The sequence below is a fragment of the Pogonomyrmex barbatus genome, unplaced genomic scaffold (genome assembly GCF_055798465.1).
Source record: "Pogonomyrmex barbatus isolate J1 unplaced genomic scaffold, ASM5579846v1 scaffold2, whole genome shotgun sequence".
In the NCBI taxonomy this organism is placed as follows: domain Eukaryota; kingdom Metazoa; phylum Arthropoda; class Insecta; order Hymenoptera; family Formicidae; genus Pogonomyrmex; species Pogonomyrmex barbatus.
Genome location: NW_028297116.1, coordinates 753999 through 780440, shown reverse-complemented (window position 1 = coordinate 780440; position 26442 = coordinate 753999). Strand labels below are relative to the sequence as shown.

The following is a 26442-nucleotide window of genomic DNA, read 5'->3' as shown; positions in this document are numbered from 1 at the left end:
AATTTTAATAGCTAAATAAAATTTTTCCTTCAAAATTTCCTTCTTCTTTTTATTATATACCTAATAGAATGATTCAAAAATAAAAATACAAAATAAGCCTGTTATTTAAAGTTTATGAATTTCAAAAGATCGGATAAAAAGCCAGTTTTCAACATCACAATATTTGCACAATATAAATATCAAAAATTTACATACAAGTGTACATCAGAAGATTTTTATTTTAAAAAACATCTCTCGTTATAAAATAATCTTCGTTCGTGAAGAATAAATCCGGAAGATTTGCATCTTGTCAAACAAAGTGCTGCATTATTTAACATTAACTCACGTGTTTATCATTGCATTTGCATGGTGTCAAGAGGTAAATCTCCAGAAAGTACAATACAAATTTTGAAAATTAATGGGCGGTATCCAAAGAATCAAACGGAAGTGAGGAAGTCCACGACGATTTACTCAACAGCACAACTTTACGCTAGGAATTCCTATCGAGTCACTGGATTAGGTTCAATGCCAGCACGTAGAGAAACGAGTCGTCAATCGATTCGGCTTTCAACAGATATAACTCCGGAGAGAGATGTGTGTAAGTGGAGGACATTGGCATACAAGACATAATGTCTTCCCATGGAATTCTGAAGTTTTCTGTAGTAGGGATAACAGAGTCCGATCTTGTCGTATAAAAGTCTTTGCACTAATCGGACTGAGAAGAGTTAATCTTCGTCCGAAAACGTGATCTCAGCAAGGTATGTACAAGGTAGCAAGGTATGAAAAAATATTCAGTAGCAAAAATTATACTTGATCAACTTTTCAAAGAGTGAGATTAAAAATTGATAAATTTAAAAAATTGAATATATAATCCAATTTAAATTTTCTACATTATATTGTAGAAACGTTATAAGTTAAGCTATTAAAAATTGCAATTTACACTTTTAACCGTTTATAAAAATTTAAAAACTTTAATTTCTACAAATCTAATATCTAAATAAACAAATTTAAAATAACGAGACGCATACAGTAAAAGTCAAATTTAAAACATTTTCTACAAATTTTTTACAAGTTAATAATGTACAATCACATGAAGATTTTCAAGTATTTAAGGGGGAATTCTAGTCTAGAAGCTTGATTTTTAAGCTATCTTCATGAATTTTTTCTGAAAAATTCGTAAGATCTATTCAAATCAGGGTTTCTGCTACATATTAGTACACATTTCAGAATTTTTTTATTCTAATATTCCAAAAAATAAGCCTTGTATAATAGCTTTTGTGAGATCGTGAAAAAAATAAGGCGCTGCACAGTGCCCATGATTGCGGCTGTTCTGCGGCTCATCTGAAATAAAAAAACCAAAGAGATTCTTGAAGCATATGAGTCTATCGTTTGATATAATAAAAGAAATATATTAGAAAGAAATAAAAAGGCCCTTTCAAAAATTATTTTCCGAAATTTTTTTATCTTTAAAGTGCTGTAAAATAAATAATAATAAACATTTTGACTTTAGTGTGGGTCAGACGATAACCAGACTCATATGCTTTAAGAATCTCTTTGGTTTTTTTGTTTCAGAGCAGAATAGCCGCAATCATGAGCACCGTGCAGTGGTCTTATTTTTTTCACGATCTCACAAAAACTGTTATACAGGGCTTATTTCTTAGAATATTACAATAAAAAAATTCTGAAAGATACTTGAAATGTGTACTAATATGTAGCAGAAACCCTGATTTAAATAGACCTTACGAATTTTTCAGAAAAAATTCATGAAGATAGCCTAAAAATCAAGCTTCTAGAAGAATCTCCCCTTAAATACGAGTACGAATAATATACCGAATATAAAATAAATCACACAAATATTTAGCGAATTATCCGCATCCATATACCTAATATTTGAACAATAAATTGAATATTTAAACGTATATGTTAGTTGTAATTTCCTACCTCAATAATGTATAACCATTATATAACACATGTGTTACATTGTTGAGTAGAAAATTACAACTAACATATACGTTACATATAACATTGTGTTTGCTGGATTTATTTTCTTTAATAATTAATTTCGTATCAGATGACAACTAGGTGTCTCATAGTGCTGGCTGCCGTGCTGGCTGTAATTTACGTTCAAGTGGAATCCACAGTCGTTAGGGCTCCAGTTCCCTGTCCGGGATGTGAACCACCATCCTTACCATCACGCAATCCGGAAACTCACGCAATTGCGAGAGATACAACATCATCATCGGTATCAAGCGAAGTAGCTGAGACACAACCACGTCATAAAAGGGCACCAGTTCTTCTGGGAAAGGCTCTCTTGGGAGGTGCTCTTCTTGGTGCAGGAGCTCTGGGTGCTGGAGCCTTGGGTGCCGGAGCCTTGGGTGCCGGAGCCTTGGGTGCCGGAGTCCTTGGTGCCGGTGTTCTCGGCGCTGGATTGTACAAAGCTAAACAGTAAGTCGATATCATCAAGATTAAATTCCTGAGGGACGAAATATCTGGAAGAAAAAAAAAAGAAAGAAACGATATCATATATCGCAGCTTTATCGCAGCAAATCAAAATAAGTACCAAGTAGCAAATACTATTTTTTGCTTTCTCATATTATGTTAAATTATCATGTCAGAAATGAGAAATCGTACAATTCCTTTTTTTTTTATTACATCGATTATAATTATTTCGCATATTATTATACACATTGATAGTACAAGTTAAAATGTATCAAAGATTCTTCTTTTAACTCACGGATTAATAAACAATAAATCTTGATGATCAATTGCTTCCAATAATTTTAAATGTGTCGAAAATAAATTTTGCAATATCTGTTATAAATTTAGAAAAAGGAATATAAAAACTATCAGTATATTAATATCAACATTTTTATTCGCTTTAATTCGCTTTTATAATTCAATTTATAAAAGTATATATCTATTCTTATCTATCTATTTTGCGAGGTCAATTCCCAAATATAAGTAAATAATCCGTTTGTGCTAACTAAATTAACATCAATTAACGCATGTAAGAATTTCACACATTTTTATCATTTTCTTAGAAATTCGTTGAATACTGCCTGTCATTAGTTCAATTTTTGTAATGTTAATTAAACTTTATTAACATATTGAACCATATATTGAGATTTCATTAATTAAATATTAAAATAAAAATATCAAGGATGTTTTAATAAATTATTAATAATATTTTCTCTTTTCTTTTAGTTATGGTGGGTACGGCGGATATGGCTATGGCGGATATGGCTATGGCGGATATGGATACCCACAGACCCATTATCATTACCATAATTATCCCCATTATCATAATCATTACCCTCATTATCACCAGTATAATTATGGACCAGGTTATGGCTACTGGTAAATTGACTGATTTCAACGCATTATAAGTAAGTTTGATATACATTACGGCTCAAATGTTTAAAATATCCAAAATTTGTAAATAAAAAAAATATATATAAAATATATAAAAAAAATTAATGATTTTTTATAAATACAATTATTTTAAAAATATTGGCATTTATTTATGACCAGAGATGTGTGAACTAGTTGAATTGAAATGAATCATACGAGGTGCGTGTGTGCGTATATATGTGTGCTCATGTGCGCGCGCGCACGAATATGTTGCGTAAATGAATATAATTGCAAAAAATATTAATCGTCTGAAAATAACATTGGGATATAACAAATGTTTTTTTATATGATTCTTTATATATTTTAACTAATAATCAATATATTTTCTCGTAGATCTCATCAACAAATGGAGCTATATTTTGCCATACAACTTATTACCTTTGATTTATTATTATATATTTAATAATGATAAGAACTATTTTCTTTGAAAACAGTGAAGACATTGCGATATTTATATTGTATTATTTTTTTATATAGATCTGTTGTATCTGTTGTAATACCTGTAATTCTATGATGTATAATAAAAAATTAAATAAAACTGATTCTAAAGATGAATTGATCGCCCATTGATTATTATTGGCCAATTCAATTCTAACAATAACTTTAAAGAAATTATATATTGTTAGCAGTAACAGAGTAAATAAGAATGGAAATCTGTTCTCTTTATACTATAAATAAATCATAAAAGATACAATAATAAAAATATGGGGCAACGTGTGATTCAATACCTAGACCGATTAGTAATTGATAAATAGCAAATTCGAGGAAAAAAAAGGATTTTTTTAAAGAATATCAAAGTATCAAAGTACAGCTATCAGTATATTTTTTGTTGCAAAGTTAATGTTGTTGTATTAAAACATCTTCTCAAAGTTCTTATTAACAAATTTTTTCTCTTGTTATTTCAATGCAAGTATAGTAAGACATTACTAGAGAATAAAGATACAATATTTTATAGTAGCTCGATGTTTATTTTATATATATATATATATATATATATATAAAATTATAATTAGTTATAATTAGCTCTAAAACACTTATCATTTGGATGACTCACATAAATGAAAACGTTTTACATGCCAAACATAAGTTTTCAACTAGATTTTATTACATTGATATTCAAAAAATAAAGTGTTGTAGTCTTCTATGATATTTCCAAAATGATAAAAGAAAACACAAGTTATATTACACAGATGTTTTATTGTAAAAAACATAAATAAATAAAATATATAATACAATATATATAATATAGTAAAAAATACAGTTTTAAATTCCTAATATATCTAATTTTACTAATCTATACTGTCGTGTTTGAATATTTCTAACAAGAACAGTATTAGATCTTTTACTAATCATTTCGAGGAATGAGGGTAAAGTGACATATCCTATGCCAATGCCCTTTGCCTGACTAAACGAGAAATCTCCTAGCGTTATATATCCCATAACTTCTCTATCACAGGAATAGCGAACTTGTGTACATTTTGGGAGGTACAATTTTGACATTTTCATTAATTGTTCAGATATAATTTTACGATGTGATGAAACAGTCATATGTTTAATGTTTTCGTTCAGTTTGCTGGGAGATTTTAGTAATTTCAATACATTATCTTTTAACAATTTATTCTGACGAATTCTTTGTCGTCTTAATCTTTTTAATACTTTTAAATGATTTTTTCGCAATGTTTTACGAATTCTTTCATTCGGATCATTATAACATTTTTGTACAGGTCCATGCCATTTTTTATTACTTTCAAACTTTTTTAAATCTTCGGATGTCGGCATGCATATAATTGCAAATTTCTTTGGCAATCCTTTTCCTATCATAGACACCTGAACATGTATCAAGCAATGTTTATAATCTTGTAAGTCTGGAAAATCAGATTGCGTATTTTGGCCATGTAATTTTGTTTTATTTTTGACAGAACAAATGGCCGCCTGCAAAAGTAGTAAGATTTCGCGATTTCTTAGAACATAAAAATTTTCATTGCCTGACCAGTCTTTCACCAAATTTTTCCAATCGCAAAAGAAAGGACTACCAATTCCAAATTTGACAAAATTAACTCTTTTGTTGGGTGGATAACGAAAATATTTTTTAGTCAATTCCTCTTCTGTAATCAATGCTTCCCTCGTATAAGCAGGGCTGTCAGGATCATTAATATCAGGTACATTTGGATTCAAACTTTCCAAAGATATCGATTTTAATTCTCGAAGCGCACCTACTCTTGCACATCGCATTAAAAACGCAAGCCAAAAAGGCATTGCCCATTTAGCTGGTAGAATCACATCTATACCACAACCTAGACCTGTCAAAAATATCATTTTATTTATATATATATATATATATATATATATCATTATATATTTTTGATTTTTTTTTCTTAATTACGATATTTATATTAATATAAACATATATATACATGTGTGTGTGTGTGTGTGTGTGTGTGTGTGTGTGTGTGTGTATGTGTGTGTGGTATTAATATAAATCGCAATTAAGAAAAAAAATCATAAAAATTTTACAAGGCTATATAAAATCAATTTTTTAAAATATATTATCCCAATTTATTAGCTGTGAGATAATTTGGATAAAATGACCTATTATATGTACATTATACATAATATTAAACATTAGACATATTACATACCCGTAATAGTTCCAGGTTTCTGAATAAGAAATATAGGTATTTTTGCCATAATGTTCTCATCATAATATTGATCATTTGATACACCAGGTACAAGGCATTCACTTCTAAGTTTGTTTATAATACTAGTGGACATGTAAGAACTGCTTACAATACGGCGTATTTCTATATCCCAAATGGGAGAACAGTTAGAATTGGGTAGTGGCTCTACCAGAATCGATTGGGAAAATGTTTCTGCTGTTTCAATATTACATTTTGTTCTTTTCTCAGGTAAATAAAAACGTGGATCTAAAACGGTTATTCCCATAATCATATTTGTTGGTAAATGATTTGGCGATCCTAAATTTTTCAATTTTTGCCACATTTGTTCTTGTACTTCGAAAGCTTCCATATTTTCTTGTTTCTTATAATAATTAATGTACCATGCTTTCTTTTTAAGTTGTGTACTCAAATGTTCAGAAATTGTAATATTTTCTTCACTTATTTCATCAGTTGCTATCTGCTCAGTAGATTGTATATTACTGTCTTCTAATATTTTACTTGTGTCCATTTTGTTCATATTTGACAAATTATCGGCATTTAGAATAGTATAATCTATTTCTGAGCTGAAGTCTAATTTACTTAAAGATGGCAATTGTAATGCTTTTGTTAATACTTCTAAAGATAATGGCCCATGAAGCCGAAATCTATTCAATATGTTTTTTAATATGATCATCTTACAACCTGCATCATTTGTGTACAAATTGGGGATAGTATCAATTAACTCTTGTTCAATTTTGTTTAACTTAAATTCAAAACTTGATATAATTTCATTAAGAAAATCATCATAAAAGGCAGGATGTATCCAGATCCAAATAGTTCTAATATCTGATTTTTTTGGTTGCCAAAAAAAATTCACATTGCCAATAGGAAAGTATGGATAACCATTTCTCTTAAAGAACATTAAAGTACCTTCTCTATGGCCATCGATATATTTCTTTGCGGCAAAAGTTAATGTTGTTGTATTACAATGTGTTCTTAAAGTTGTTATTAACAAATTTTCTTCTCCTGTTATTTCAATGCAAGTATAATAAGACATATCTACTAAGAGACAATGTTTTCGAGCAGCTCGATAATTAGCTCTAAAACATTTGTCATTAGGATGATTTGCAATTTTATATCCCCATTTATTAATCATATGAAAACGTTTTGCATGCCAGATGTGAGTTTCTAACCAGATTTTATTTTGCTGTCTGCGATTGTATTCAGAAAGTAAATTGCTTGGTCTTCTACGATATTTCCGAGATGGTCGCTTGTTTGTAAATGATAAATCTTTGCTATTTCCTGATTTTGCCATTTGTGCTGCATGTGCTTGCCGCAACCTATGTGGTAGTCTTTTGACATTGTGAGACATGACTCGTCTACGCATATATATAGGAAGTTTTTGAAATATCAACTTTGTTTGTTTAGGATTTTCTGCAAAAAATAGATAAATATATAAATATTTATAGTAAATTATATACAAATATATTTATTTATTAACAATTATAAAGCATAACTGCAAAAAGATTCACTTTTAATGCTATAGAACTTAAAAATAATAAATATATTTTCTTAGAAAAATATTTTTTTAGAAAAACATGAACAATCAAATATATAAAAGCATATATATCTTATAGTACAAATTAAAGTATTGTTATCTACCTATAGAAGATGTCATTGCAGAAATTTCATGAGCTCGCGAAGATACAAAGTTCATAATAGACACTTCATGTGGGAGTCCTCCCAAAACTTCATCAAAATGCTTCCTTTCCATGGTATCTAATTCTGTAAATATCACACGTCTCATATATTCCAATAATAAATATTCAACACAATAATTTTTCTAAATATACTAATTCTAAATATACTGATTTTTTTTGCATATGCACTAAAATAATTGTCATCCTATATATGCATGATTAGTTTTTATTTTTGTTTTTCACAAATACAAAAAAGATAGAAAACCAATTGAGTTTTTATACAAAGTTAATTTTCAGTCAAAATAAAAAAACTCACAATATAATACGCCACAGATCCAATTGTTACAAAAAATGTGTTTTGGTAAATGTTTATTTTTAAGGAATCTTAAAATTTAATAAAAAGATTTGACTTCGTTTTGCTTAAAAACAAAATTCTAAAAAAAAAAATTATTATTTAGAATAAAAACCTTACCATAAATCTTAATAAAAATTTACTTTCAATCTGTTTTGATTCGAAGTATTTAGCAGACGAAATACAGCAAGCTTGTGCATAAGTCCCGATCTATAATAGATGATTTAAGTTTGTTCTACAATGTGTTGTGTGTCGGTGTTGTGAGTCGTATGGGTCGTAGAATGAGCCAATCATAATCAAGTATTTTCCCCACATTCACCTGTGATTGGTCAATTTTTGTGGCTTGCGGCTTCCGACACTGCATGCGACGTAAAATAAAGTCGTAAGAAATTGATCAATTACAGTTAAATTTGAGAAGAATAATCGACTGTGATTGGTCAATTTCTTATGGTTTAAGGCTTAAATCACATATTGTAGACCAGGACTAAAGTGACTGCGTTCCGATATTCATTGCCAGTACTGAAAATATATAGTTCATGTCACATATAATATAGATTTTCAATACTAGCAATGAATATCGAAACGCAGCCAGTATAATCAAGCCTGCAGTTGTAATTTCATGCAGCAAAGCAAAGCTTTTGCCCCCATTCCTCAATGCAAAGCAGCGTAAAGACTGGTTGTGCTCCGATGTGTCCATTGAAATATAATAATCAGTATATCGAATAATGAAGCAATATAAACGTATAGTGGCACAGTTGCAGTAAAGATTATGAGACGATACTTTCTGTTGATTTTTTGGTTATGATTAGTTCGCGCGTTCCGTTCCGCTGTAGATTTCTGCACCATGGAACGCTAGCCTGAATATATATTCGCCTTTATATATATTCAATGAAAGCATACATGTTGCAATTGATACAGCGATCGATATTTAAAGATTTTCCATTGAAATCAGTCAAACAAAAAATTTTATTTTAAATTAGTCAATCGGCTAATGTAAGCAATCGGACATCACTCACACCGAATGTATCATATACTACGTTTATATGGCAACGTTAATCCGGCTTAGTAACAACTGTAATTAGTGAAATTTCACATTAGATTGGTACATTCTTTTCAAATCTAAAATTGTGATTCAATTAAATACAAAAAGTTACTAATTACGGTTGTTACTAAACCGCTTTAACGTTGCCGTATGCAGTAATTTTATTAAATGCAATAATTTTATTCTTATTTTTCAAGTAACAAGATCGAATAATAAAGGTGCCTTTTCATGCTGACGCTTGACGCTCACTTTTAGCATCAAACTAAATCACGTGATCAGAAATGACAATTCAGAGGCGGTTCTATAGGATAAAATCCAATCACACATTGCCGATTGGTCGATTAAAAAAAAAAATTTTTTGATAGCTGGCTTACTAAAAACTTCCTAGGCATCGGCTGATGTGAGTGGTGTGTTCGATTGAAAATGTGCATATTGGGACGCTTCCTTGTTTAAGCTTCTTCTATAATACGTCGCATGCGATGTCAAGTTGTAAGCTACAAGAATTGACCAATCATAGATGAATATGGGGAGAATACTTGATTGTGATTGACCCATTCTTACGGCCCACGATCACGCAATGACACACGACGCATTGTAGATCAAGCCTTATAGCAACTGTCAGTGTCGTTGACTAACGACAGCCAATGACAGCCGTGCTTTTTTCCAAGATCGTTCTTGCCATTGGCTATCATTAGTTAACGATACCGACAGTTGTCGGTAAGCGAGTTACAGAATCTCGGCTCAGATTTCATTATTCTATGTTAATTTGGGAGCGTCCCGCTTGACCACGTTGCAATTGAACACAATCACTTACAGTGACCGATGTTTGGAGATTTTCCACTAGATTAACTAATCAAATAATTTTATTTTAAATTAGTCAATCAGCAACGGGGGCAATCGGATGCCACCCGTTAATTTGGAACATATGATTTAGTTTGACGCTAAAATAAGCGTGAAAAGGCACCTCAAAATTAAAGCTAGTGGCACACGATGTTTTTTTTTCTGCTAGTTTGCTAGTTGATTCACTTGCTCTTGTCTTCGAGTGGTATATATTGTAAGAATTAGACGACCGTAAGCGGTCATGAAAGAGATTCGGAATATAAACAGCTAACAGAGAGGAGCCGTCGTGGTCGTGCAGACTAAGTGTCGGATTGGTAGACGAGGGATCCCGAGTTCAAATCCAGTCGGTCTCCGTTAATTTTTTCCGAATCTAATAGATATCTTTCAATATTTTAGATCTACAAAAATACATTAATCAAAAACTAGAGTGCAGCAAGCACGCAAATCCAGAAGTTTAATCAGGATCTATCCCATAGATGTCTATACTAAACTAGATTGCTAACATGTTATTATCAAGATAGGCATCCGATAGGATTTCCGGTGTATGAGACAAAATGGCCGCTGCCACATATTTAAAATAATTATTGCGTGTGATATTTAACAAAGTTTGTAATAATTATTGTTTCACTCAAACAAATATATATTATATAAATTACAAAAATAATATTTATTTTAATTGTTGAGTAATCAGAAAGTCCATTTAACTGTTATAAATAATATTTACAAAACATACATTAAACTTAACATATATTAAAATTATATATCACGCTAACATTATATGTGTGTGTGTGTGTGTGTGTGTGTGTGTGTGTGTGTGTGTGTGTGTGTATGTGTATGTGTGTATTTATAATATAAAAAAAACTATGGACAATTGTTGTCATGAAAAGCGCAGAGTATAAAGAAGTTTGGAGAATATGAAAAAATATAGTTTAACATAATAAAAAGGAAAATAAGAAAAAAACAAAATATAAAAAAAAATACAAATAAAAATTAGTACAAAAATTTAATTGTTATAAAATTGTTTTAAAATTGTTATAAAATAAAATGAGTTTGGTCAATCAATGACGCTGACTAATTTTTTTATTCAGCGCTGACTAATTTTTTTATTTCCTTATTCAATTTATTCAAATATGAAAACATTTTTATTGTTAAATATTGCTTAGATATTGCAATTATTAATTGAACACAGTGTGGAGTATCTATTCCAATTTCTAATCGTCGAAATATGTAGTATCTATGGAAATATATTTGGAAATACATTTAATACAAATTTTCTTGTTACTTTAGTAACAACTTCATTGTATATACCTCTTTTTAGAATCTGCGTACGATTGTTTTTTGTTAAAAGAAAAAAATTCCAATATTTTAAAGCTAATTTTTTCAAATAGTCTTTTTTTTTAAATAAAAATCTAAAATATTAAAAATTTCACTTTCATCGTAATCTATAAAATTGCATTAATCACTATTTATGTTTTATGAAACATTTATATATTTATTATAGATTTATTATAAATGTAAAATTTATTTAAATAGACTAACACTATCTTTTTTTTATTACGACTTTTTGGTGCAACAAGATATTAGCATTTTTACAGAAATTTAATGGTTATACACACATTGATGCTAAAATTCAAACAAGTATCACGTATATAAAATTGCCGCCATTTTCTCGCATACAATCAGAACCGCATATAAGTATCGGTCCACAATGATTTAAGCTTTAAGAAGTAAGAAATTGATCAATTATAATCGAATATGAAAAGAATACTCGACTATGATTGATCAATTTCTTACGACTTAAAGATTAAATACTTATTGTGAACCGACACTAACGCAAGTCCAAAATCTAAAGCCTAATCTACAATGACATACATAAGGAGATGACATTCGTTTGACACGTCACGATTGATCACTAGCCGCTCACAGGGACCGGCGCCTAGAATTTTTCCACTGTTCAAGCACTGTAAGTGGCTAATGGTCAATTGGGACGTGGTCAAACGGGTGTCACCCAACATAAGATTATAAAGATCTAAGGCGTGATTGTAAAAACCTATTTAAATGAATTATTTTCATTTCTTAACAATTTTACATCACAGTATTCCGCACAGTTATATGTTATGTGACATAAAATTGTTAAGTATAAGAAGTGAAAATAATTCATTTAAGTAGGTTCTACAATTTATAGCCTTATAGCCTTATGTTATGTCATTGTAGACTAGGCTTTAGTTAGCAATCTAGTTTAGTATAGACATCTGTGATCTATCCAAACAAACTTGTATAGCAGCATATCTATATAAGAAAAATTATCCAATCGTATTTTACATGTATCTTTATGATAGAAATGTGAATTGGGTAATTTTCCTTATGCATATGGTTATGCTGCTATACAAATTTTTCTTGGTTAAGCCCTTATGTAATTTCACGTAAAATTTTTCACTTTTCACTTTTCATTGTTCACGCATTGACATTTCATGTGAAACTTTTCACGTATAACGATTATATATGTTACTTGGATGCGTGGAAAGTGAAATCATGAAACATAATTTTATAGGTTTTATAGCTAAGGAAAATTATTTTATTGATACAGTATCATATCTTTTAATAATCGATTGTATATGTATATACTATGTACACTTAGGATACAGTTCACTTGGTGTTACAAATATTTCGAAGCATTTTTTGAGTGGTCCATTCATAGAATTCATTGATTGATTATGATTGATTTTGATTGGTTATATCAACGCTTAGAAGTTTTTGTAGCGCTAAATGGACTGTAGCCTTAATCCGTAGTCCTAATCTTCTCTAATTCTGAAGCATATTTATTAATTCTCTAGATTTTTGCCTTTCCGTCACGAAGCGACGATATATGGCGAAAAAGTTTACGTGAAAAATTTCACATTTTCACGTTTGAGAGAGTTATATGAAATCGTACATGATTGTAAGTTCACGTGAAATTTTTCACTTTTTACGTTTCCCTAGAGGAAAAGGTATATGATCAAACCCCGGCTAGCAAAAAAAAAGTATTGTGTGCCGCTAACTTTAAAAAGGAAATGTCTTAGACGCATATGGGTGACACCCGTTTGATCACGTCCCGATTGATCACTAGCCACTCACAGCGTCTAAAATTTTTCCACTGTTCAAACGCTGTGAGTGACTAGTGGTCAATCGGAACGTGGTCACCAAGTATCACCCGATTCACACATTTGAGTGACTAGTAGTGGTCAATCGGACACACCACTCATCACCACATCGGCCGAGATGCCTAGGAATTTTCTAGTGAATCAACTATCAAAAGATCCATTTAATCAACTAAATCGACAATGTATCCGATGGGCCTCATCTATCAGAGGTATCAATAGTTATCATTGGCTGAGCGCTCAGTGATTTTTCAATATGATTGGTCGTTGCCTTTAGATCTTCGTTGAATGCAAGCATAGAAATCAATTATAATAAAGAATCACTGAACGCTCACTGATCTGCTTTCTCTGCTGAACGCAACCATTAACGTATCGGATCGGCTGTCACAACAAATATTTGTGACTGCAAGTGCACTTATGACTCATTTTAGAATGTTCTGTAGAAGTGGTAACAACGCGATACCAGAAAGCACATTGAAAAGTTTTGAGTGGTAATCATACGAAAAAAAAAGAAAAAGAAGAAGCACGTGAGTACATAAAAAAATTTATATAAACATTTTATTATTTCTTTTAATTATTTATATAAAATAAGCATAGAGTAGGCATTTTTTAACAATTATTTAATTTTTAAATTGCGTTAATTCTTACTAGAGAGTAATAGCATCTTACAATTAAAAACTAAATAATATATTTAAATCATATATTTTGTTATAAAATGAATGAATTTTACATTTACACAATTTTACATATACATGCATTTATCTATATTTTATATCATATATTATAACAAAATACGCTTTACGGAATCCAGTCGAAGTTATATATCAGAAAATAAGACGGTAATTAGCTACCGCGTTGCCGTGTGTCGCATCGCCGCTTTGCCGCGTCATGTGTGCAACCAGCCTAAATTTACATAAAACTTTTCACGTTTCCTAAGAGAACAATTATATAAATTGCGTTCCAATATTCACTGCCAGTACTGAAAATATATAGTTCAGGTCACATATATTATAGCTTTTCAGTATTAGCAGTGAATATCGGAACGCAGCCATAATGGACTTCCTGAGTAGAATAGTAATATAAGTTAGGTTAAGTTTACTTGTTAAAAATGTAGTTGTTATGTCATGTGAGAGTATGATAAATTTTTCATTACATATTAGAAAACAAGACAGTGATTGACTACTGTGTTGTCGCGTGTCGCGTCCTGTGTACAACCAGTCAACCAGTGTACAATCGCGATTTCATGGAATCGTATAATTAGAAAAGAAGCTGAGAATAATCCCAGCAGAGCCAGTGTTGTGACCGGGCCGGGTTTTTCGCGCATGCGTGGCGAAAACAGACATAAACAGCGACGTCTGTGACGTATGTTGGACGCAAAAACTTGGCGTAAAATGGCGCGAAAGTTTTAATGGGATTATCACCAAATAAGTTAGATATAGATAAAATAAGTATTTTACACGTAATACTTATATTTTTGCATAATAAGTTCTTTTAAATTAGAAAAATTTTTATATGATTACGTATGATAATCCTAAACGTAGAAAATCTCTGTCCTCCAAGCGAAATTTTAAGCTTAGAAAACAGGAAAAAGTCGCTGGGGGCCAGATCTGATGAATACGGTGGGTGGTCAACCAATTCGAAGTGCAGTTCATGAATTTTGGCCATGGCGACCGCCGAAGTGTACAGATGCATTGTCTTGAGGGAACAGTACTTTCTTCTTCTTCAAATGCGGCAGTTTTTTTGCAATTTCTGCCTTCAACTTATCAAGTAATACGCTCCCGTTTTTGTACCTTTTTCAAGATAGTCGATACACACAATTCCGTGACTATCCCAAAAAACAATCGCCATTACCTTCCCAGTTGATAGAACCGTCTTCACCTTTTTCGGAGCAGGTCCCCCTTTGCAGTCCACTGTTTTGACTGTTCTTTTGTTTCTGGAGTGGTGGAACTTTCATCTACAGTTATGAATCGACGCAAAAAATCTGACTCGTTTCGCTCTAACAAGGGGGCCTTGGAAATGTTCATTTGAATTCGTTTTTGATCAAAGTGAGCAAGCGCGGCACACAACGCGCGAATAGCTTGCGCATATCCAATTCTTCAGTCAATATATGACAAACGCGTTCTTTCGATATGCCCATAGTCTCTGTTATCTCTCTAACCTTGATTTGACCTTGATTTGGTCATCCATTTGGTGAACATTTTCGATATTATCAGCGGTGGTCACAGTTTTTCCCGAACGCTCATCATCAGCCAAGCTGATACGACCACGTTTAAATTTAGTTGCCTATCTTTTTATGGTGGCAAATGATGGGGCAGAATCCCCGTCCAATTCGATTTTAATTTGCGCAGACGTATTGCCTTTCAAATGTAAGAATTTAATCACGGCACGATATTCAATTTTTTCCATTTTTACAAAAACACTGATATTGACTGACACAAACGACTGTCAAATAACAACTGAGCGTCCAAAATGGCTGGAAATTTTTACAAAAGTCTTTTAAAACATATATTATTGTAGTACTAAAATGATTTTGACGAATAACGTTCATCTTCATGTTAAGGCTCAAAACTTTTCACTACCCTCGTATATTCAAATGAGGTTTTGATTAACTGAAAAAATTTATAATATCAATAATTAATAATATATTTATAATATAATTATGATAGAGATATAATTGAACAATTGTAAGCTATACTCGTAGTGTATACATAAAACATTATTATGTACATACACATACAATATATAAAATATATATAGGTATTTAAATATATAGAATATATTTAAAATAATATATTTAAAATATATAGATATTTAAAATAATATGTTAAGTTTCACAATCATAATTTCATCAATTCTTCATGATCGAAAAATGAGTTTTTGTCATTTTGACGTCATCTTGATTTTTATATGACTTCTTATTTTATGTGGGTTTCTGTCTTTCTTTTTTCTTACCTTCCAATTTCTCAAACCTTACCCCCTTCTTCCTCTTTTGCCTCTCCCAATCTTCCACCTCTATCCCTCTATTCCTGAAGAACTGACTCCTTTCTCTTTTTCATTTCGATAGCTTTTTTCCTTTTTCTATTCTTTTCTTCATCTCCCTTAAACATAATTGCGCTAATGCGTTTCCCCCCTCTCTCTCTCCTCCAATTTCTCCTCATAATCTTCTCCCCTTCTTCTCACCTTACTTCTCATCTTTTCCCTCTGCAACTCCTCCCTTTCCAAATATCCTGGCGTCCTTCTCTCCACCTCTAACAGCCATCTTAAAAATCTGTCCTGTATTCTTTCTCCTCCCTCTTTATCTTTTCATCCTCAAATCTCCACTCCATTCCACTACCGCCCATACTAGTGCATCAAATAACCATATCCTTCTTTTCCAAATCTCCTTTTTCCAATATTTATTTTTATATTTTATATTTTTATATTTCTTGTATATTTAATTTTTCATACAAGAATATATATATATATATATATATATATATATATATATACACATAAAACTTGTATTTTCATTTCATTTTTTTGCAGGTTGTTATTAAGCCACATACAAAAATTCTGAATGATATCTAGGAAGCGAACTTGATAGAATTTTACATAATTCTGTATATGCATTTTATATTTACATGTGTGTATAATATATATATATATATGTGTGTGTTTACATGTGTGTGTGTATATATATATATATATATATATACACACACACACATGTAAATATAATATACAGAATTATGTAAAATTCTATCAAGTTCGCTTCCTAGATATCATTCAGAATTTTTATATGTGGCTTAATAATAACCTGCAAAAAAAATGAAATGAAAATACAAGTTTTATGTGTGTGTGTATATATATATATGTGTGTATATATATATATATATATATATATATATATATATATATACACACACACACACATAAAACTTGTATTTTCATTTCATTTTTTTTTGCAGGTTATTATTAAGCCACATACAAAAATTCTGAATGATATCTAGGAAGCGAACTTGATAGAATTTTACATAATTCTGTATATTATATTTACATGTGTGTGTGTATATATATATATATATATATATATATATGCATATACGGAATATATACTTATAAAAGCAAGATGACCTGGACGAAAAACTTATTGAAGTTTCTGAATGACTTTTTTTTCATAAATTATATCGTAAATATGCTGAAATGGATGAAGGGATACGGTTCGACATTTATAAACAGATATATTATCAATACACAACAATTTTTCAAAAAACATTTAAAGGATATTGAATTTTCATCAGTCGAAGAAAATGAATCCGCAGAGCTACTATGTAATAATATTTCGTCAGATGAACCCAAGGAGCTTTTACATGACTATTTTTCTGAGCTTCCTGTAAGTATTTTGAAAAGTTTTTATCTTATAATATTTATCATAATATTATTTTATTTATTAAAATTTTATATTTTAACTTTCCAGGTTGAAGTAATACTAAAAATATTAAAATATTTGGATTTGAAATCCTTGTATCGTATGTGTAGAGTAAATAAATATTTTAATGATTTAGCACAAAATCCTATGTTATACACAAGTTTTAGATTGCATTCATATGAATTACATTGTTATAAAAATGTTACGGGTAAAGATTTATTGAAATTATTAGAAACATCCAGATATAAACATTTAAAAAAGGTTGAAATTGATAACACTGACAGATTTTCTAGTTGGGAAGTCTTGTCTCTCATTCTGACATATGGCAGTTCTTTAACGTGCTTATATTTGTGTTTCACTGAAGACATCAATATTGATAATATCACTAGTACAATTTCAATAAAGTGTAAAAATTTGAAAGGTATGAAAATTATGTGATGTATCTAAGGAATTAATACATAGGAATATTATATATAGTATCATGCAAATTCTCTGAAAATACAGAGTAGCAGTACCCTCATTATTCGTGAAAATATAGATAAATATCAATAATTTTTGAGTTATTAAATATTAAAGTTGCACAAATAAGAGCGCGCGGGGAGAAAGCGTTCGCTTGCCTGACCTGTATGACGGCCCAGCATGAAGACAATGGCCATCCGGCGCTCGGTAATGGGCGGAGCGCGCACGGCGAGGGGAAGGAGCCGTCGCTCACGCTTCCTATTCGTCTTACGGAATTATTGCGAATATCGCAAAATGGTATAAGACATTTTCATTTAACTCGCTCCCGTCTACCTTCTCACGAGTGATGAGGACAGTGCTACGAGATACTCTGTATATATATACACAATTTCCTAAGTATATATACAATTAATATATAATTACAACAAACGTTTTTCTTTTAGAATTGAAGATAAGTAGATGCGGAAAACACATAACAGAAAAAGGATTTCTATGTCTTGCAAATTTGCAGTTTTTAGAATATTTTGCTTTGTCTCAGAGTTATATAACAACTACTACTCTTTGTAAAATAGTACGGAACAATCGTCGATTGCGTCACTTGGCTATAACATACAGTTTTTCTAATATTGATTTAGTCGATGTCTTCAAAAAATTGAAAAAATATTGTCCAAATTTAGAGATCGTAGATTTTCATGGATATGTGAATATATCCACAATGCGATATTTCGATCAACTCTCTGAGTGTAAAAATCTTCGGGAAGTCAATTTTAATTCGCGGTATACGCGGTACGTATCACAATTTTATCTCTCTCTCTCTCTCTCTCTCTCCCTCTCCCTCTCTCTCTAATATTTAAATTTTCTATAGTATCCGCATCTTCATTAAAATTTGAAAATGTTTCTTTTTTTTTATTGCTTATCTTGAAACACTGTTTTTTTCTTTATGTGGAAATCTATAATATAGTATCTATAATATAGTTTTATATCTATAATATAGTTTTTGGTTTGTTTACAGCATATATAAAACTGAAGATAGTGCAAGTTTTCGTCATTTTCTTTCCTCCTGCCAATATTTAGAAAAAATCTGCTTACGACGTTATAAAGGATTCACCGATCATGATTTAAAAGCATTGACATTGTGCAAAAATTTGAAATATTTAGATTTGATGGGCATTCAAACTCTCACAGCCAACACATGTCATAATATTTTTAAACACTGTCCTAAATTAGAATTTATCAATCTCACGTTTTGTAATAACATTTCTGATTCGTTCATTAAGCAATGGCAAGAAGAGCATTCACATGTAACTATCAGAAGAATGGATGAAAAAGATCAGATAGAAGATATTGTCTTTCCATTCGACTTTGTGACAAACATTCGTTTCTACGGAATATGACGTTCAAGTCCACACAACCTCACTAGAGTCTTTAGTAGTCTCTAGTGTAATAGCGTTTTCGAGTGAAGTAGAATCTAATCCATCTAATTGGGTGCACTGCTTACACTTAAAACGAAATTTTCTTTCTTTTTCCAACGCTCTTATTCTATATCCATCTCGTTTTAGATATAGATAATGTATCCAACCAGGATTAGGATCTATTTCACCCAAAAACACTATAAAAGAGCGAGCGCCTCATCTGGCCATTTACTTGCGCATTTAGCCACGGCGCTTCTAAACCAGAGAAAAGCCTGAGAAACATATCCGCAATTTGGCTACTAACTTTAGTTTGAAGCGCTTTTATGTCCATAAAAACGTGGACATTAAATTTCTGGTTCCACTAACTCCCGTAAGTGTCGGTCCACAATAAGTGATTTAAGCTTTAAGAAGTAAGAAATTGACCAATTATAATCGAATATGAAAAGAATAATCGACTATGATTGTTCTTACGACTTAAAGATTAAATACTTATTGTGGACCGACACTAAGATTGTCGGTCTTTAATAGTATTTCAGTGCAATTAGAGCCGGTCTCACCAATTCCACTTTCGGCCAATTAATTTGGCCAATAACACGTTAACGCTATCGATCGGTTAATTTGGCCCCTAACAGAATTGCCAATAGCAAGAAATCCAAAATCGATCTTGGTCTCGTAACCTATTCATGACAAAGAGAAAGTATATAGAGTATGGATTAAAGTATAATAAAGTAAGTATTATATAAATATATGCTTTGAAACATAAATACAAATGACAACATAAACATAATTGCAACAAGAAATCAGATTAGAAATAACGAAGTTTTTATTTTTGCAATTGGCAGTTCTCAAATTTAACCTACTGTTTAACTTAACCAGAAACCGGCCCTTAGTTAGATAAAAAGAGACGATCAATTTCTATCCGTCCTTGTCTCACAAGATCGTGAACATTACTTACAGTATCATGGATATTGATTACACATTTTCATAAAAAAAAATGGGATAATGTTGATAATAACAAAAATCCTTAGACAATATAATTTAATTTTTGTGGATTGATATTATGTAAGTACGTTTCGTTAAGTACTAAGTTAGTTGCGGAAACCTTTTTAACATGTGTGTATATGCAAAGTCATATGACGTGCATATATAAAATAATATAATTTATATATGCATTTTATACAAAATATAAAATGCATATATAAAGTGCATATATAAAATATTTTCTAACCGTAAATATAAAATATATTGTAAAAGAAAAATAAGGAGAAACAAACAGAGAAGAGATAAATATCAGATAAGTAACTAACTATTCTTATAAAATGGAAAATAATTTATCGACATACACACTATCATTATAGATGATTGGACAGATTCTTTTTTTCGATTAATTTTTTGTTGTAGGTTTAAGATTGGAGATGAAATGCTATTTCAAGAAATCAAGGATCGATTTTTTTTTATAATTCATTCAAAATTAATCAAAGATCTAAATTATCTTGGAAGTGTCCGAATACCAATGTGATCATTTAGCAATGACCTGCAATACCAGTCTAATTACCCTTTTGATCTCTTTTGATCTTGGTGATAATCTGAATCAAGTAGATAAGCAATCCATCATTCAGGAAGTACGAGCTTGTCAGAATCCAAATGGATCTTTCACACTTGACCAGTCATCTAAAATTGCTGATACACATAAGGTGCAATAGAGGAATCTCATGTCGCTTTTGCATCCAATAACCATGGTCGTGAAAGATCCATTTGAATTCTGACAAGCTCGTATTCTCTCGATGGATTGCCTATTCACTTGATTCAAATCATCGCCAAGGATCAAAAGAATGATCAAACTGATATAGGTCATCACTAAATGATCACATTGGTATTCGGGCACTTCCAAGATAATTTAGATTTTTGATTAATTTTGAATAAATTATCAAAGAAAATCGATCCTTGATTTCTTGAAGTAGCATTTCGTCTCCAATCTTGAACCTACAACAAAAAATTAACTGAAAAAAAGAATCGGTCCAACACATTTATAGTTATTATAGTGTGTATATAGATAAATTATTTTCTATTTTATAAGAATATTACTTATCTGATATTTATCCCTTCTCCATTTGTTTCTCCTTATTTTTCTTTTATAATATATTTTATATTTACGGTTAGAAAATACTTATTATTTTATGCACATTTTATTACTCATTATTATATGCACGTCATATGACATTGCATATACACACATCAAAAAGATTTTCGCAACTAACTTACTACTTACACAGTATCACCAATCCACAAAAATTAAATTGTGTCTAAGGATTTTTGTTACTATCAATATTATTTCCTCTTTTTTTTATAAAAATGTGTAATCTGTAAAATGTGTAATGGACATTGGATACGTAGTTCAATGTTTACATTTTTATGGACATAGAAGCGCTTCAAAATAAAGTTACAGCTAAATCGCGGGCATGTCCACTCTCAGGCTTCTCTCTGCCTAAAGCCGATAGCAGAGAACGAGACGTAAGTGCTTAGGGCACCAAGAAAACTTAAATAGTAGTAGCAGTAAGCGAATTAGCCAATCACAGTCAAGAACGTAGGCAGTAAGCGGTAAGCAAATCCACAACATTGATTTCCTTATTGCTTAAGTTTTAAGATTGGTTTATGGAGGCCGTAATCTGTTAATTTATGCCATAATCGTAAAAAATTGACGAATCATAGTCGGTTATTCTTCTATAATTCGATTGTAGTTGATCAATTTCTTAAGTCTTATGTCTTAAAGTCTCATTGTAGACATCGCTTTAGTGTCGGTCCACAATAAGTATTTAATTTTTAAGCCGTAAGAAATTGATCAATCATAGTCGATTATTCTTTTCATATTCGATTATAATTAGTCAATTTCTTACTTCTTAAAACTTAAATCACCTATTGTGGACCGACACTAAATCAACCCTTACTACTTAAGTTTTTTGTGTGTTCCGACCCTAACATAAACGTAGATGTAGGTTAAGCAGAGAAAAACGAGAGGTTACACGTATGCGTTGCCAAAAGTTATTGGTATATATTTTTCTCTGCCTTAATTTATGTCTATATTTACGGTAAACGTAAGCGCTTATGTCTCGTTTTCTGCTATTAGCCTTACAACTACGCAGTCTTGTGCATCATGTTGGGTGCGTTCGAAAAGCTCACTACCGTGCTATTAACGTTAATGCTATCAACTTTGTTCACGGAGCTAAAATAGCGCTATCAAATGCGAACTCCATAAACAGCGATAATGAGTGTAATGTTAAACTTAACCAAATGACAAAATGGAGCAAAATCGAAAAAAACTATTATTAGTAGCACTTACAGTGCGAGAATTAATAGATTCTTCATCGTCCGAAAGCAATGATGAAAAATTAGAAATAATAAAAATATAAATCCAAGAAGACATATACTGAGAATCTAAAATTATGCAAAAAACAAAGTATAAAAAAATTATTTTAATCCTAAAATTAAATTAATTAAATTAAATTTTAATCTTTTAATTTTAAATTGTTTATCGAAATTTAGCAAAAACTTCAAAATCTTTGGATTAATAGACAATTCAGTGTAACAGACAATTCACTGTTAACTATTTCGTGGAGCTCGCAAACGCTATTAAACGCTATCCATGAACTCAAAAGCGATAATATTGATAGCGCGAAGTTATGACATAAAAACGCTACCAATATGACATCACGATAGTATTTGGTAGCGCTATCAGTTAGCTTTCCGAAGAGTAGCAATGCTAAATAGCACTAATAACGAGCTTCCCGAACTCATTGTCAAGCATGATTAAGTCAATGAAGGCTAGCGCGCGCACGCGGGACACTATGGGCGGTATTCATAGTCAAATCTCAAATCAGCATTTAAGATTGCTTGGCGAAGGCCATCTTATTCAATTAAGATTATCTCAATAATAGTAACGAACATTTCATAATAACGAAAGAAGATAATCTTTGCAAAGAAGTTTCTGATTAAGTAGTTCTTATTTGATTTAAGATTATCTTCGGAAAGATATACTTAAAATCGTGCTTATTTATGAATCGGCTGTTTCCGCGATATTTTTTAATTTTTTCAATGGAAATATTGCATACATATTCAACTAAAAAGAATAGACTTAGACTGAGTTCGGGGAGCGCGTTATTAAAACTATCGCATCATTCTATCCTTAGTTTACATATAATAAGCAATAAATATGAAATGATAGTGTTAATAGCACGCTCCTCGAACGTAGCTTTAATATTCTGTTGCGTATTCTATCTCGTATATACTAATTAACGAAAATTTATACATTTTAAGATTTATACATTTTAAGATTTTTTCGTTGTATTGTAATAAACTACATGCTTTCTAGTTGCTCTCTAGTTACAAATATTACAAACCTGTGTATCTTTCTATATTCTTGCTGTACGAAAATCTTAAAATGTGTACATTTTTCGATAATAATAGATGAGATAATGTACACGAAACTCTGCTTAATTCCTTTTCGACCACGACTTGATGAAAATTGTTCTATTTAACAATATATATGTCAAATGAGATAATCTTAAATGACTATGAATTAATAAGATAATCTTTAATCTTTAATCTTTAATCTATGCTTATTTTGAATAAGATACATTTTTGAAATACATTAAGACATTTTGAAATAAGATCATCCTCGATAAGTTTTAATTTGAGATTTTGCTCGAGTCCCGTCTTATTCTTCGACTATCTACAGAGCGTCTTAAGGGAATGCTAAACTGACGAGCGAACTCTGACAAAAACATACATATATGTACATCTACATACACATTTATGTATACATACATACACTCATACATACATTTCTGTACACACATGATACACATATGAACAAATTTTTGTGATGCTTCCTTGTTCGTAATAAGTGTCTGAGCCTAATTCTAAGAAGTTACTTCTTCATGTAATCTTTTAATCTAGCAATATCAGTTTTGTACAGGCTGTAAAAGCCTTTCATATAAAGCAAATATTTACGCGACTTGATAGCTTTAGATGCCATTTTAAGGTACCAAATGATAAAAAAGATCTAAATTTTAAAATTTTTTCTCGTTTTTGATACGAAATTCATATGCTAAACGTATTAATGCATAAACTTTAATTGTGGAAAAGGATTTCCATATCTATAAAGTTAAAAAATGAGAGCAAAAATTATTGCGTTTTGTCGGTAATACAGACAAGTTTAGCATCGCCTTAAGGCCAAATTTAAGTTAATCTTCAAAATAAGTTCTGATTATAAATACGGATTATAAAAAGAAAGAGCGGGTGAATGCTCTTGCCATGTATTGTGAGACTGATCGTCGTTTAATAAAATTTGTGAAAAATATAAAGTCGCTGAGTGTGTCACTATCTGCTTTCTGAAATTCTTGGAACATCCCAAGTTCCTCTTTTGAACAAGGAGATAATCTAAGCACGTTTTCGAATAAATATCGACTTTCGAATTTTTATAGCTCAGCGGCCATTGAGGGATTTTGATCCCAATCTTAAGCCAGTGGCACATAATGCTTTTTTGGCTGTTAGCTGGATTTGCGTGTTTGCTGAACTCTTCGATTAATATATTCTTTTAGATCTAAAATCCTTATTTAAGCCAGCGGTGAAAGGATAATTAATGAATTTAATTGAGAAATTACTATTGTTACTTTTATTATTAATTGTGATTAGGAGATTAATGTTTCCACTTTTTTTGAATTATAATATCTTATAATTATGTTTATTACGGCTAATAATACAGGTGTTTTTGGTGTCAGTGTTCTACAGCAAATTAATTTTTGTTGGATCTTGTTGTGGCTTCGAAGAGCCTGAGGTCTCTGTCGTTGGAGATCACTCGGAGGAGTTCGTCCCGAAAAGTTCCTTTTGACGAACACGGATCTGGTGGCCTCTGCGCTTCCTCCTCCTTTTCCGTCCGGTGTCCGTGAACAAGATGTTGGCGGACACACTATATTCACAGAAATGTCCGATATAGATGTCGACCATGACGGAGTTGCAGGCCAAGGTGACGACGGAAGCTGTGGACTCGTTTGGATGGTCGCGTCATTCGTTGGGAGCTTATGCCAATAGGGGCATAGCCATGGACTCGTTTGCGTGGTTGTCGTTCCCGTTGTATATGGAAACTCTATAGGAATGAGTCTCCACGTTAGGAAGGAGACACCCTGATCTAAGAGAGCTTCTCCAGGCTGAGGTGATGGTCGCGACTGTTGATGGAGATCCTTTTTGCCTCGATGTTTCCGCGACAGAACAACTACCGCAGGAGGCTATTGGCGTGGCTTTGAGAAGAGTCGTTGGTTCAGAGAGCTCATTCTATGGTAGTGTACAGAGACCCGGAGAGCACACTCTGTGGTAGCGTACAGAGGCCCGGAGAGCTCATTCTACACCGCAAAAAGGCTAATACGTTGACTCTGAAAAGAGCCGTTTATACTTCTCCAAGAGATCTAGGGAGCACAGTCTTCTCGGAGGTCCAGTGAACACAGTCCGAAAAGTGAGAAGCGTGTTGAGGGCTTATATTGGGTGTGCGCTTGTGGCGTATCGCCACATTAATAATTATTAAATTCTCTAGTTTATAATAATATACATTATTAAATTATTTATACATATGAAAAGGGTAACGATAATTACTTCTTAAAACTTAAATCATCTATTGTGAACCGACACTTATGTAGTTTACTCAAGTTTTTACATGGATAAATTAATCATTTAAAAAGTGTTGTGCGGGTCGTTTCGGTGGATCGGTCAAGGAGTCGGCGGGGAGGAAGCACTCACCACTTCGTTTTAATTTCAATAAATTTTATTAACACTTGATACAGTTTGTCGTTTTTAATTCGGACCGCGACAGACGTGACGGCACGCGGATCTCGACGAGTCCTCTCCTAGTATCGGTCTTCCGCTTTTATCCTGTTCCAGGCGGCCGGTCCTTGCCGTGTCATTAACATGTTCGTCAGCGTTCGCGATATATTTCTGGGTCGCGCGGCGGTTTTCCGCGTAAGGGCCGCGCGATGCGGTTAACAGTTGCTTCATGTGG

At 31.6% G+C, this 26442-nt stretch overlaps 3 protein-coding genes across 5 annotated transcripts; 2 read left to right on the top strand and 1 right to left on the bottom strand.

The window, feature by feature from the left end:
- The first annotated feature begins 39 nt into the window (after positions 1-39).
- Positions 40-3945, top strand: LOC105430486 (uncharacterized). The gene is made up of 4 exons (XM_011644071.3): positions 40-737; positions 2051-2424; positions 3184-3365; positions 3724-3945. Exons 2-3 carry the CDS (start codon positions 2051-2053, stop codon positions 3338-3340), a joined length of 531 nt encoding a protein of 176 aa, XP_011642373.2. The 5' UTR covers positions 40-737; the 3' UTR covers positions 3341-3365; positions 3724-3945.
- A 622-nt stretch (positions 3946-4567) lies between these two features.
- On the bottom strand, positions 4568-8660 carry Pop1 (POP1 ribonuclease P/MRP subunit). Of its 3 annotated transcripts, none has more exons than XM_089077475.1 (4): positions 8243-8660; positions 7710-7832; positions 6030-7481; positions 4568-5690 (listed from the first exon to the last, which is right to left on the bottom strand). In XM_089077475.1, exons 2-4 carry the CDS (start codon positions 7819-7821, stop codon positions 4654-4656), a joined length of 2601 nt encoding a protein of 866 aa, XP_088933601.1. In that variant the 5' UTR covers positions 7822-7832; positions 8243-8660; the 3' UTR covers positions 4568-4653. The 3 variants fall into 3 exon arrangements, with proteins under 3 accessions (XP_088933601.1, XP_088933600.1, XP_088933602.1); XM_089077474.1 differs by having other exon boundaries at positions 8220-8658; XM_089077476.1 differs by lacking the exon at positions 8243-8660 and adding an exon at positions 8064-8168.
- A 9066-nt stretch (positions 8661-17726) lies between these two features.
- On the top strand, positions 17727-26218 carry LOC105430487 (F-box/LRR-repeat protein 4-like; the record flags this gene model as incomplete). The annotated part of the gene is made up of 4 exons (XM_089076015.1): positions 17727-17734; positions 17820-17947; positions 18429-18771; positions 18998-26218. Coding segments are annotated over 4 exons (861 nt in total), but the record flags the coding sequence as incomplete, so codon positions are not given.
- Between the last annotated feature and the right edge of the window lie 224 nt (positions 26219-26442).

Coding starts and splice junctions, on each gene's coding strand:
- LOC105430486 (XM_011644071.3), top strand. CDS start 2,051: ATGACAACTAGGTGTCTCATAGTGCTGGCTGCCGTGCTGGCTGTAATT. Junction 2,425..3,183: donor GGATTGTACAAAGCTAAACA/GTAAGTCGATAT, acceptor CTTTTCTTTTAG/TTATGGTGGGTACGGCGGAT.
- Pop1 (XM_089077475.1), bottom strand. CDS start 7,821: ATGGAAAGGAAGCATTTTGATGAAGTTTTGGGAGGACTCCCACATGAA. Junction 7,482..7,709: donor TGCAATGACATCTTCTATAG/GTAGATAACAAT, acceptor TATTTTTTGCAG/AAAATCCTAAACAAACAAAG. Junction 5,691..6,029: donor GAAACCTGGAACTATTACGG/GTATGTAATATG, acceptor TATTTTTGACAG/GTCTAGGTTGTGGTATAGAT.